General features: G+C 50.1%; 1 protein-coding gene across 7 annotated transcripts in view; it reads left to right on the top strand.

Annotated features, from left to right (window-relative positions):
• The window catches only part of spata6l (spermatogenesis associated 6-like), a 90211-nt gene that overhangs the window by 54477 nt on the left and 22545 nt on the right, over nucleotides 1–13189 (top strand). The window contains exon 13 of one of the 7 annotated variants that reach the window (XM_067983293.1): nucleotides 9911–11224. The exons of the other annotated variants lie outside the window; for them this stretch is intronic. Coding sequence (XP_067839394.1) covers nucleotides 9911–9919 — 9 coding nt within the window. The 3' untranslated portion in view covers nucleotides 9920–11224. Of the gene's footprint in view, nucleotides 1–9910; nucleotides 11225–13189 lie in introns of those variants that run through there. 7 annotated transcript variants of the gene reach the window in all.

Raw genomic sequence — 13189 nt, 5'->3', positions numbered from 1 at the left:
GTTGAACGTGGCAGGACAAGTTGAGAAAGCGGTTAAAAAGCTTATGTGATCCTGGGCTTTATAAATAGATGTAAGGAATCTTACAACACCAGGTTATAGTCCAACTGTTTTATTTGAAAATCACAAGCTTTCGGAGGCTTTCTCCTTCGTCAGGTGAGTGCACCTGACGAAGGAGAAACCCTCGGAAAGTTTGTGATTTTAAAATAAACCAGTTGGACTATAACCTGGTGTTGTAAGATTCTTTACATTTGTCAACCCCAGTCCATCACCGGCATCTCCACATCACATTTATAAATAGAGGCATAGGGCTAGATTTTAGCACCCGCGATCGGGTGTGTTCCTGGCGGGGGGGCTATGAAAATCGGGGATTCCCGGGTCGGGTCGGGTCGGGAGCCCAATTAAAGCCGACGGGTGCCACTTAAGGTATTTATCTAGGTATTTCAGGTCGTTTAGAGACCTGATTAACGTGATATTTTAGGAGGGTTGGGATTTTGCAAACAACTGGGACTGTTTCCTGTACTGGGGGAAACACTCCCAGTTCAAATGGACGTGTTGCAGTCATCAGCCTGTGGCAGCTGCAAAGGTCCATTTGACAGGTGGGGCGGGGGGGGGAGACACTCACTCATTGCAGGAGGCCACTTTGTCACTTTGGACAAAGTTTGGCCTCCACCACCTTACCCCAGTGTCCAGACACATGTACCTACCTTGCGGACCCCGTCAGATGTACATCTTCCGGATGGGGGCCGCCATAGCTGCAGTCGTGACCACCTCGGAGGACGAACAGCATCACTAGCCTCGCCGGCCATGCCGTCTACCCCTGACACGTGGAGCTCCACAACACAGTGCTGTGACACATCCACCTGCACAGCAGGAGGGAGGGCAACCGCAGAGAGAGATGCGTCGCAGAGGGCACTACCCTCGCCACAGGGTCCACAGACCGAGGCTCAGCTTCCTGGACCTCTCTGAGCAGCAGTGCACACAGAGGCTCAGAGTTACTCGACATGTAGTCGTGGACATCTGCAGCCTCCTTCATGCCAAGCTGCTCCCGGCTGGCCCGAGCACCATCTTCTTACCTGTAGCTGTCAAAGTCACCACTGCCCTCAACAACTTCTCCTCTGCATCTTTCCAGGGTGCCACCGGGGACATCACCGACGTCTCTCAGTCGTCTGCACAAAAGAGCCCTGCAAATACACCTACACCCACTCTGCAGTGACACAATGGGTGGTATCAGTTGTGGGTCTTCATTGTGATCCTCAGGAAAGGGCATTATTGCACAAATCAGACAAGATTCAGAAAGACGTGACAGTAATGGTGCCAATATAATATGTGATGTGAGTTGCTCAGAAATTAAATATAAGTAAAAACCATGACAAACCCTCAAACACCCTTGTGCATCCCCTAATGCTCACGACACATTTGCCTTAGGCTGCCTGCTGCACATGTGTGATGCATGCCCTGTGGCTGCAGCACAGGTAGTGGCAGGTTGAGTGAGGCTGACCGTGAAAGAGATGCATGAGAGGGTGAGTATGAGATAGAGCCATGAGATTGTATGAGGATTGGGTTGAGTGGTAGTGGCGGGATGAGTACTGGCAAGGTGAGTAAGTGCAGGTAAGATGAGGATGAGGTTTGAGTGGGTGTGAGGGGTGATGTGACAGAGTAGTGTTGACAGTGCAGAAGGAGATGTGGGGTGGGGGCAGTGATGTGGCAGACGGAGTGTAGGGGAAAGAGTAAGTGTACTCACTTTGGCTGACCTACTTAGGTCATTGCAGCGCCTCCTGCACTGTGTGCAGGTGGGCGATATGTTGGTGGTGCTGGTGACCTCCTCTGCCACCTCGAGCCAGGCCTCCTTGGTGGCAGAGGCAGGCCGCTTCCTCCCGCCTGCCGGGGGGAAGATCTCTGTCCTCCCCCTCCTCCTCACTCCATCCAATAAGAGCTGGAGTGAGGCATCATTAAACCTGGGAGCAGCCTTCCCCCTGGGCTGCTTCATGCTGTAATTTTTCCTATTTGTTGCAGCATCAGTCAGTGGAGGACTGCCCCTTTAAATAGAGCTCCTCCAGCTGACAGACCTTACTGCGCATGCGCAGTCCACCCGCTGCGCAGCTTAGCAGCGTGGAACCCGGAACAACAGGTACGTGGATCCAATCAGCCTGCGATTGCGCGCGGGGCAGACTGATTTCACCGGGCTCGTTACCCACGCGCCCAATCAACCCCCCGCCGCGAACCCGCCGCCATTGTAATATCGGGCCCATAAAGTACAAAAGAAAGGAAGTTATGTTGAACCTTTATAAAACACTGGCTCAGCCACAACTGGAGTATTGTGTCAATTCTGGGAACTGCACTTTAGGAAGAATGTGAAAGCCTAAAAGAGGGTGCAGAAAAGATTTACTAGAATAGTTCCAGGGATGAGGGACTTCAGTTACGTGGATAGACTTGTGAAGCTGGCATTGTTCTCCTTAGAGCAGAGAAGGTTAGGAGGAGATTTGATAGAAGTGTTCAAAATCATGAAGGTTCAGATAAAGTAAATGAGGAGAAACTGGTGGAATGGTCGAGAACCAGAGGACACAGATTTAAGGTGATTGGCAAAAGAAGCAAAGGCGACTTGAGGAAAAATTTTTTTACACAGCGAGTAGTTATGATCTGGAATGTGCTGCCTGAAAGTGTGGTGGAAGCAGATTCAATTGTGGCTTTCAAAATGGAATTGAATAAATACTTGAAAGGAAAAATTTTGCAGTGCTATGGGGGAATGGGACTAACTGTATTGCTCACAAAGAGCCGGCATGGGCTCGACGTACCAAATGGCCTCCTTCTGTGCTGTAACCATTCTATGTTTCTATGATTTCGTTTATATTGCCTCTCCTCATTCTTCCTGCTGAAACAAATCATTTCACACTTCTCTGCGTTAAATTTCATCTGCCATGTGTCTGCCCTTTGCACCAGTCTATCTATGTCTCCCTCTGAAGTATGTCACTATCCTCCTCATTGTTTACTACATTTCCAATTTTCATGTCATCTGCAAACTTTGAAATTATACCCAAGTCCAGGTCATTAATATACGTAAAAAAAAACAAACCTTGGGGAGCACCACTGTAAACATCCCCCCAGTCTGAAAAATAACCCTTTACCACTACTCTCTGCTTTCTGTCCCTTGGCCAATTTTGTATCCACGCTGCCACTGTCCCATTAATCCCATAGGCTTTAATTTTGCTAACAAGTCTATTATGTGGTACTTTATCAAACGCCTTTTGAAAGTCCATATATAGATCAACCGCACGACCCATATCAATCCTCTCTGTTACTAAAAAAATCAATCAAGTTAGTCAAACACAATTTGCCTTTAACAAATCCGTGCTGATTTTCATTTATTAGCCCATACATTTCCAAGTGCCAATTAATTTTCTCCCAGATTATTGTCTCTAAAAGTTTCCCCACCACGTTAGGTTAACTGGCCTGTAATTGCCGGGTTTATCCCTCTCCCCTTTTTTGAACAGTGTGTAACATTTGCAATCTTCCAGTTCTCTGGCACCGTCCCCATACCTGAGAAGGATTGGATGATTGTGGCCAGAGCTTCCGCAATTTCCACCCTTACTTCCCTCAGTAACCTAAGATGCATCCCATCTGGACCGGGTGACTTTTCCACTTTGAGTACTGCCAGCCATTTAAGTACCTCCTCTTTATCTATTTTCATCCCATCCAAAATCGCTACTATATCTTCCTTTACTACTACATTGGCAGCATTCTTTTCTCTAGTGAAGACAGATGCGAAGTATTCATTTCGTACCTCAGCCATACTTTCTGCCTCCACAAGAAGATCTCCTTTTTTGTCCCTAATCTGCTCCACTCTTTTTTTCTATCCTTTTACTATTTATATGTTTATAAAAGACTTTTGGGTTCCCTTTTATGTTACCGCTGATCTATTCTTATACTCTCTCTTTGCCCCTCTTATTCCCTTTTTTAGATTTCTGTACTTTCTGTATTCAGCTTGATTCTCTACTCTATTAGGACCTCACATTGTCATAAACCTCCTTTTTCTGTTCCATTTTAATCTCTAAATCTTTAGTCAGCCAGGGAGCTCCAGCTTTGGACGCCCTTTCTTTTCCCCCCCCGGGAATGTGTTTACTCTGTTCCCAAACCATTTCCTCCTTGAAGGCCTCCCATTGTTCAATTACTGTTTTGCCTACAAATTTTTGATTCCAATCCATCTGGGCCAGATCCCTTTTAACTCACTGAAATTTTACCTCCTCCAGTTAAGTATTTTTACGCTTGTCCTTTTCCTTAACTATTCTAAACCTGATGATATTATGATCACTGTTCCCCAAATGCTCCCCTGCTGAAACATGCTCCACTTGCTCCATTTGCCCCACTTCATTCCCCAGAACTAGATCCAGCACTGATTCCTTCCTCTTTGGGCTGGAGAACACTGATCAAGAAAGTTCTCTTGTATACATTTCAGGAATTCCTCCCCCTCTTTGCCCTTCACACTATTCCTACCCCAGTCTATATTGGGATCATTGAAGTCCCCCATTATCACTACTCTATAGTTCTTGCATCTTTCTGTAATTTGCCTGCAAATTTGCTCTTCTATCTCTTTCCCACTATGTGGTGGCCTATAGTATACACCCAGTAGCGTAATAGCTCTTCTATTCCTTAATTCTAACCAAAGAGATTCTGCCTTTGACCCCTCAACTACATCATCCCTTTCCAGTGCTGACATAGTTTCTTTGATCAATACTGCCACCCCCTCTTTTTTTTTCCTTCCCTCTCTTTCCTGAATACCTTGTAGCCAGGAATATTAAGTTCCCAATCCTCCCTTTCTTTGAGCCAGGTCTCTGTTATTGCTACTATATCATAGTCCCATGCGGCAACTTATGCCTGCTGCTCACCAACCTTATTTACCACGCTTCATGCATTTACGCACATGCACTCCAAATTCATCTTAGACTGCCTCGCATTTGCCCCCTGTCCGATCCCTCCTATTTCTGAATTATTTTTTCCTCTATTGCTATTTGTCTCTCAGTCTTCTGTGCACCTTGTTTCTCCTCTCTAATGTTTCATCCTGGTGCCCACCCCCCTGCCAAATTAGTTTAAACCCTCGCCTTTACTCAAAGATGTAATAGAAAAACATCTAAAAACCGAAAATGTAATAAGGAATAAACAGCACAGATTCCAAAAGGGAATTGACCAACTTTATTGAATTCTTTGAAGAAACAACTGAAAGAATAGTTAGGGGTAATGCTGTAGATGTAATATACCTGGATTTTCAAAAGGTCTTCGATAAGGTACCACATAGTAGACTCATGACTAAAGTCAGTGCCTGTGGAGTCAGGGGGAAAGTAGCAGAATGGATAGCAAGCTGGCTACAAAACAGAAAACAGAGAGTAGGGGTTAAAGATGTTTACTCAGACTGGCGAAAGGTGGGAAGTGGTGTTTCGAATCGGAAGTACAATTTCAAAATTTGCGGGTGACAAAAAATTGGTGGGTATAGTTAATACTGGCCTTCCCCGACAGTCTCCTCCCCGCCCGCCCCCCCCCCCCATGATCTCTATCTTCCTCCCCCACCCCCCCACGATGCCCGGCCCCACGATGTCTCGTCCCCGCCCCCCCCCCCCCCCCCTCCCAGCGATCTCTCCCATAAGAGCATAAGAAATAGGAGCAGGAGTAGGCCATATGGCCCCTCGAGCCTGCTCCACCATTCAGTAAGATCATGGCTGATCTTTGACCTCAACTCCACTTTCCCATCCAATCCCCATATCCCTTAATTTCCTTAGAGTCCATTGATCTCAGTCTTGAATATACTCAATGACTGAGCATCCACAGCCCTCCGGGGTAGAGAATTCCAAAGATTCACAACCCTCTGAATGAAGAAATTCCTCCTCATCTCAGTCCTAAATGTCCGACCCCTTATGAGACTATGAGCCCTAATCCTAGAATCTCCAGCCAGGGAAAACAGCCTCTCAGCTTCTACCCTGTCAAGCCATCTTAGAATCTTATATGTTTCAATGAGATCACCTCTGATTCTTCCAAACTCCAGGGAGTATAGGCCCATTCTACACAATCTCTCCTCATAGTACAACCCTCTCATCCCAGGAATCAATCCAGTGAACCTTTGTTGCACCACCTCTAAGGCAAGTGTATCCTTCTTTAAGTAAGGAGACCAAAACTGTACACAGTATTCCAGGTGTGGTCTCACCAAAGCCCTGTACAATTGTGGCAAGACTTCCTTATTCTTGTATTCCAACCCCCTTGCAATAAAGACCAACATACCATTTGCCTTTCTAATTGCTTGCTGTACCTGCATGTTAACGTTCTGTGTTTTGTGTACAAGGACACCTAAATCCCTCTGAACATAAACATTTACAGTTTCTCACCATATAAATAATTATTCCGTTTTTCTATTCTTCCGACAAAAGTGAATAACCTCACAGTTCCCCACATTATACCCCGCGATCTCTCTTCCCCCCCCCCCCGTGATCTCTCTCTTTTCCCCCCCCATGATCACTCTCTTTTCCCCCCCCCGTGATCTCTCTCTTTTCCCCCCCCCGTGATCTCTCTCTTTTCCCCCCCCCGTGATCTCTCTCTTTTCCCCCCCCTGTGATCTCTCTCTTTTCCCCCCCCCGTGATATCTCTCTTTTCCCCCCCCCGTGATCTCTCTCTTTTCCCCCCCCCGTGATATCTCTCTTTTCCCCCCCCCGTGATCTCTCTCTTTTCCCCCCCCCGTGATCTCTCTCTTATTCCCCCCCCCGTGATCTCTCTCTTTTCCCCCCCCCCGTGATCTCTCTCTTTTCCCCCCCCCCGTGATCTCTCTCTCTTCCCCCCCCGTGATCTCTCTCTTTTCCCCCCCCCCGTGATCTCTCTCTTTTCCCCCCCCCCGTGATCTCTCTCTTTTCCCCCCCCCGTGATCTCTCTCTTTTCCCCCCCCCGTGATCTCTCTCTTTTCCCCCCCCCGTGATCTCTCTCTTTTTCCCCCCCCCGTGATCTCTCTCTTTTCCCCCCCCCGTGATCTCTCTCTTTTCCCCCCCCCCGTGATCTCTCTCTTTTCCCCCCCCCGTGATCTCTCTCTTTTCCCCCCCCCGTGATCTCTCTCTTTTCCCCCCCCCGTGATCTCTCTCTTTTCCCCCCCCCGTGATCTCTCTCTTTCCCCCCCCCCGTGATCTCCCTTTCCCTCCCCCGTGATCTCTCTTTCCCTCCCCCGTGATCTCTCTTTCTCTCCCCCGTGAACTCTCTCTTCCCCCCCCCCCCCGTGAACTCTCTCTTCCCCCCCCCCCCCGTGATCTCTCTCTTCCCCCCCCCCCCCGTGATCTCTCTCTTTCCCCCCCCCCGTGATCTCTCTCTTTCCCCCCCCCCCGTGATCTCTCTCTTCCCCCCCCCGTGATCTCTCTCTTCCCCCCCCCCGTGATCTCTCTCTTTTCCCCCCCCCGTGATCTCTCTCTTTCCCCCCCCCCCGTGATCTCTCTTTCCCTCCCCCGTGATCTCTCTTTCCCTCCCCCGTGATCTCTCTTTCTCTCCCCCGTGATCTCTCTTTCCCTCCCCCGTGATCTCTCTTTCCCCCCCCCGTGATCTCTCTTTCCCCCCCCCGTGATCTCTCTTTTCCCCCCCCCCGTGATCTCTCTTTCCCCCCCCCCGTGATCTCTCTTTCCCCCCCCCCGTGATCTCTCTTTCCCCCCCCCCGTGATCTCTCTTTCCCCCCCCCGTGATCTCTCTTTCCCCCCCCCGTGATCTCTCTTTCCCCCCCCCCGTGATCTCTCTTTCCCCCCCCCCGTGATCTCTCTTTCCCCCCCCCCGTGATCTCTCTTTCCCCCCCCCGTGATCTCTCTTTCCCCCCCCCGTGATCTCTCTTTCCCCCCCCCGTGATCTCTCTTTCCCCCCCCCGTGATCTCTCTTTCCCCCCCCCGTGATCTCTCTTTCCCCCCCCCGTGATCTCTCTTTCCCCCCCCCGTGATCTCTCTTCCCCCCCCCGTGATCTCTCTTTCCCCCCCCCCCGTGATCTCTCTTTCCCCCCCCCCCGTGATCTCTCTTTCCCCCCCCCCCGTGATCTCTCTTTCCCCCCCCCCCGTGATCTCTCTTTCCCCCCCCCCCGTGATCTCTCTTTCCCCCCCCCCCGTGATCTCTCTTTCCCCCCCCCCCGTGATCTCTCTTTCCCCCCCCCCCCCGTGATCTCTCTTTCCCCCCCCCCCCCCGTGATCTCTCTTTCCCCCCCCCCCCCGTGATCTCTCTTCCCCCCCCCCCCCCCGTGATCTCTCTTTATCCCCCCCCCCCGTGATCTCTCTTTTCCCCCCCCCCGTGATCTCTCCTTCCCCCCCCCCCCCCCGTGATCTCTCTTTTCCCCCCCCCCACCGTGATCTCTCTTTCCCCCCCCCCCCGTGATCTCTCTTCCCCCCCCCCCCGTGATCTCTCTTCCCCCCCCCCCGTGATCTCTCTTCCCCCCCCCCCGTGATCTCTCTTCCCCCCCCCCCGTGATCTCTCTTTCCCCCCCCCCCGTGATCTCTCTTTTCCCCCCCCCCCCGTGATCTCTCTTCCCCCCCCCCCCCCATGATCTCTCTTTCCCCCCCCCCCCCATGATCTCTCTTTCCCCCCCCCCGTGATCTCTCTTTCCCCCCCCCCGTGATCTCTCTTTCCCCCCCCCCGTGATCTCTCTTTCCCCCCCCCCGTGATCTCTCTTTCCCCCCCCCCGTGATCTCTCTTTCCCCCCCCCCGTGATCTCTCTTTCCCCCCCCCCGTGATCTCTCTTTCCCCCCCCCCGTGATCTCTCTTTCCCCCCCCCCGTGATCTCTCTTTCCCCCCCCCCGTGATCTCTCTTTCCCCCCCCCCGTGATCTCTCTTTCCCCCCCCCCGTGATCTCTCTTTCCCCCCCCCCGTGATCTCTCTTTCCCCCCCCCCCGTGATCTCTCTTTCCCCCCCCCCGTGATCTCTCTTTCCCCCCCCCCGTGATCTCTCTTTCCCCCCCCCGTGATCTCTCTTTCCCCCCCCCGTGATCTCTCTTTCCCCCCCCCGTGATCTCTCTTTCCCCCCCCCGTGATCTCTCTTTCCCCCCCCCGTGATCTCTCTTTCCCCCCCCCGTGATCTCTCTTTCCCCCCCCCGTGATCTCTCTTTCCCCCCCCCGTGATCTCTCTTTCCCCCCCCCGTGATCTCTCTTTCCCCCCCCCGTGATCTCTCTTTCCCCCCCCCGTGATCTCTCTTTTCCCCCCCCGTGTTCTCTCTTTCCCCCCCCCCCGTGATCTCTCTTTCCCCCCCCCCGTGATCTCTCTTTTCCCCCCCCCCCCCGTGATCTCTCTTTCCCTCCCCCCCCCGTGATCTCTCTTCCCTCCCCCCCCGTGATCTCTCTTTCCCCCCCCCCGTGATCTCTCTTTCCCCCCCCCCCGTGATCTCTCTTTCCCCCCCCCCGTGATCTCTCTTTCCCCCCCCCCGTGATCTCTCTTTCCCCCCCCCCCGTGATCTCTCTTTCCCCCCCCCCCGTGATCTCTCTTTTCCCCCCCCCCCGTGATCTCTCTTTTCCCCCCCCCCGTGATCTCTCTTTTCCCCCCCCCCCGTGATCTCTCTTTCCCCCCCCCCCCCCGTGATCTCTCTTTCCCCCCCCCCCCGTGATCTCTCTTTCCCCCCCCCCCCGTGATCTCTCTTTCCCCCCCCCCCCGTGATCTCTCTTTCCCCCCCCCCCCGTGATCTCTCTTTCCCCCCCCCCCCGTGATCTCTCTTTTTCCCCCCCCCCCCCGTGATCTCTTTCCCCCCCCCGTGATCTCTGCTTCTAATGAGGACCTATTGTTAAATTCGGCACCACATCCGCCTCCCCGGTATTTCCGGTTTCCCGCTGCTGACACGTGCCCCTGCTCCCTCCCCGTAAATATCGGGGCCAATATTGTAGTGAATTAATTCTTTTGTCACCCATTTGATCAACCCCGAGTGCTTTTCTTTAAAAAGGTTTACTAATTCTACTAATCCTTCGATGGTTGGGAATGGAACATGTTGCCCTCAGGATGACAGCTTGTCTGCACCCCTTGCCATCCCTCAGTCAAGCCCTGCAGCTGCACAGTCTGAGGTGGAGAACCATCTTGAAGATGCACAGTCACTCTCTCCTACCCTTCCAAGGACCAGCACAGAAATTGGCATCTGCATGGTATAGATAATGAATTATATGGGTCTGCATTTGTGGGTTCACTGAGTACAAGTGAGCAGGTGCAGATGGAAAGGACACCGCAGGAAACAGGACACTGGAGGGCAAGGTCATGTCCTCATTCTGCTAAAGAGGACAGAGATGCAGACTTTAGGAGTCCAGCCTTTAAAGAAAAATGATTTCTGTGCACCAACAATTGCTCAGTGTATTGGACTGCCTGCCAGAGAACTTCCACAACTTGTCAGAGAGTGTGCAGCAGTCCACTACCAACTTGTGTGGGGTTTGGTGCATGACATCTACAATCTACAATCTGCAGTCAATCATGGAGTATGTGGTCACCTCAGTGGGTGCTGCAGCTAGGCTGTTCTTGCAAGAGCCTGTGGCACCAGTAGCAGCATCTCTTAGGGATGCTCATGCTGAGGACATTTGACGGTGGGCTCCACCATAAGATTAGTATCTTCAGTCTGATCACGGATATCCTACAGTCTGCTCTCCCATATTGGGAGTGTTGAGCCACAGCCTGATAGCAGGGGCAATCGTGGATTGGGAATGGAATATGTTGTCTTCTCTCAGGATGACAGTATGTCTGCACCCTTGCCATCTCTGAACCAATGCCCGCTCCGGTGCCAGAAAGCCCTGACATCCGTTGAGTTCCTGCAGCCTACAGCCAAGCCCTCAGGCCCGAGCTCCTATAACTCGCCAATCATGAACATCTTGAACTGTCATGCTGAAGTGGGGAACTCAAAGGATAACTACATTAGGCAAAAGAGCACTTCAGAGCGTGGAAATTCTTGTGGAAACCAGTAAAATGATAAACCTTTTTGAAATCATTGTATGCAGAGAATTTCCTTTATAGTTAGTGACCCCGCAATGTTAGTTAACATGAATATCAATGCTGGTCTTTGGGCACATGCAATTTATTCGACGGTAGAAGAAGTGAGACCGATACTGGACGTAACTGTAAAGGCAGCAGAGCAGAGAATGTTCAGCTGAAGTGCTTTGCAATGAATTGCTGCCAACGATCTCTAGCTCCAGCCCTCCTTTTTCCTTGCCATCCTCTATGTCGCCTCATGGGTTTAGAATATTATACAGCCACATCAATAGTTTGACACAGTATAAGTAGCAAAAAAACACAATGTAATAAAAGCAGAATGTCTCACAAAATGTTCAGTTGTTTTATCTGAGAGCAGATGAGCAGTCCTTTAAATATCGATGTAATAGGTCACCTTGCGGTTTGTACTGCCCCTGATTTATCGGCGGGTTGTAGAACTGATAGCAGCACTATTGGTCGAGACAAAAATGGCATTGGGGTTTTAATTGCATCATTGGACCCCAATTTGCACATATTAATGAGGCCCCTGCCTGTTTCCAGCAGGAACTCTGGCCACCTAAATCGAGGTCTGCCCGAAAATTGGAATGGGCAGACGTCCAGTGGTAAGTCAGCGGGTCAATCCTCTACGCAGATTTTGTCTTGCTACCACCCCATTTTTACATGTACACAGGGAAGTAGTGAGACGAAGTCCCCTCCACAGGTATCTGCATGCAGCCCATAATTGACATGATGGCAGGTGCATGCACCAAGCAATTGTAATAAGAACATAAGAACATAAGAAATAGGAGCAGGAGTAGGCCAATCGGCCCCTCGAGCCTGCTGATCTGATCCTAACCTCAAATCTAAATTCATGTCCAATTTCCTGCCCGCTCCCCGTAACCCCTAATTCCCTTTACTTCTAGGAAACTGTCTATTTCTGTTTTAAATTTATTTATTTATTTAATAATGCTTTTAGTAAAGTGATTGCATGTAAAATTGTGAGTGAAGCAACATTTCAAGGTGAAACTTGGGAATATAAATGGCACTGTGATCCTCTTGCGCGTCGATGGTAAGCAGCCTGAGCACTTCAACACAGTGTGACAAAAATGAAACATTGTTTAGTTGTAGCTTGATATTGGGCCAGATGTTTCTGGAACGGGGCATCTCGCAGCGTGCCCCGTTAGTTAGACTTACAATTGCACGTTTAGGATTTAACATTTTTTGCCCACAAAGTTGCTGGAAGTGCAAGCTGACAACGACGCAGCGATGGCAACAGGGACCTTGGTGAACAAACCGTGTATCTCTTCAACCAATGAGATTAAAGGGTTGAGAAATAAACAGAGGACTGAGAAGGAGGGTGAATTAGAATGGGTGAATTCAATGTCAAATCAGGGACAGAAAAAGAAATAATGAGGGGGAAAGAAAGATTGGATTAAGAGAGAGAGAAAAAAAGAAACAGCAAGAAAAAGAAAAAATAAATAAAATTTGACATTTTTAAAATCTCCTAAAACAATTCACAACCTGAGGGAATGAGACTCCACACTTATAATTGTTTACTTTCTGAGCGAGAGGTTGATTGGCAGTCATTAACAATTATCACATCGTTAAAGGGTATTTACACTGATAATTACTAGACTTAACTTTCTGTGGCGAGTTTAATGGGCAATTAATGTACAAATGCAGCAACTTCATGAAAATCACAGGGAGGTTAAGCTCGAGATGCCATTTTCGCGAAGCCAACGGTGGAACAGCGCAAATCGGCCAGCAACTTGTGGCGATTCGCAATTCATGGGGTATCTCTTCCTCGCTCCAAGTTGCCAGCTGATTTGTGCATTAATAAAGGCGTGCGTCATTCAGACATGGTTACTTTTTCAGCAAAACCTGGCCCAGTGGCTCTTAAACCTATTACCATATATAAGAGTCTAAAAATCAGCTGCATTCACAGGAATCCTTTTCCAGCCTAAATTGATACAATGGGATTGAATTTCCATGGCAGTTCTCCCAATCATCCTCTAGCTTCAGCAGAAGATCCACCTAAAACCTGGAGAAATGACATTTACGCAGCTCTCCAGGGTTTCCGTGGATCTTCCACCAACGTCACAGCAGTTGATCAGAAGAAGTCCCATGGACAATTTGGTTGTCACTGAGCAGTATGCTTGAAGGAGCCACCCAACTAAATATAAAGATGCTATGTGATAGGTTCAGAAGTGTGTCTGGGTGGCAACTCCTTTTAAAACTTATTCCAATTACATGGATCCCTTGTAATTGTTTCAGG

Source organism: Heptranchias perlo, chromosome 4, assembly GCF_035084215.1.
Source record: "Heptranchias perlo isolate sHepPer1 chromosome 4, sHepPer1.hap1, whole genome shotgun sequence".
NCBI classification, from domain to species: Eukaryota; Metazoa; Chordata; class Chondrichthyes; order Hexanchiformes; family Hexanchidae; genus Heptranchias; species Heptranchias perlo.
Note: the sequence above shows the minus strand (reverse complement) of the source record. Positions and strands in the feature narration are given on the sequence as shown.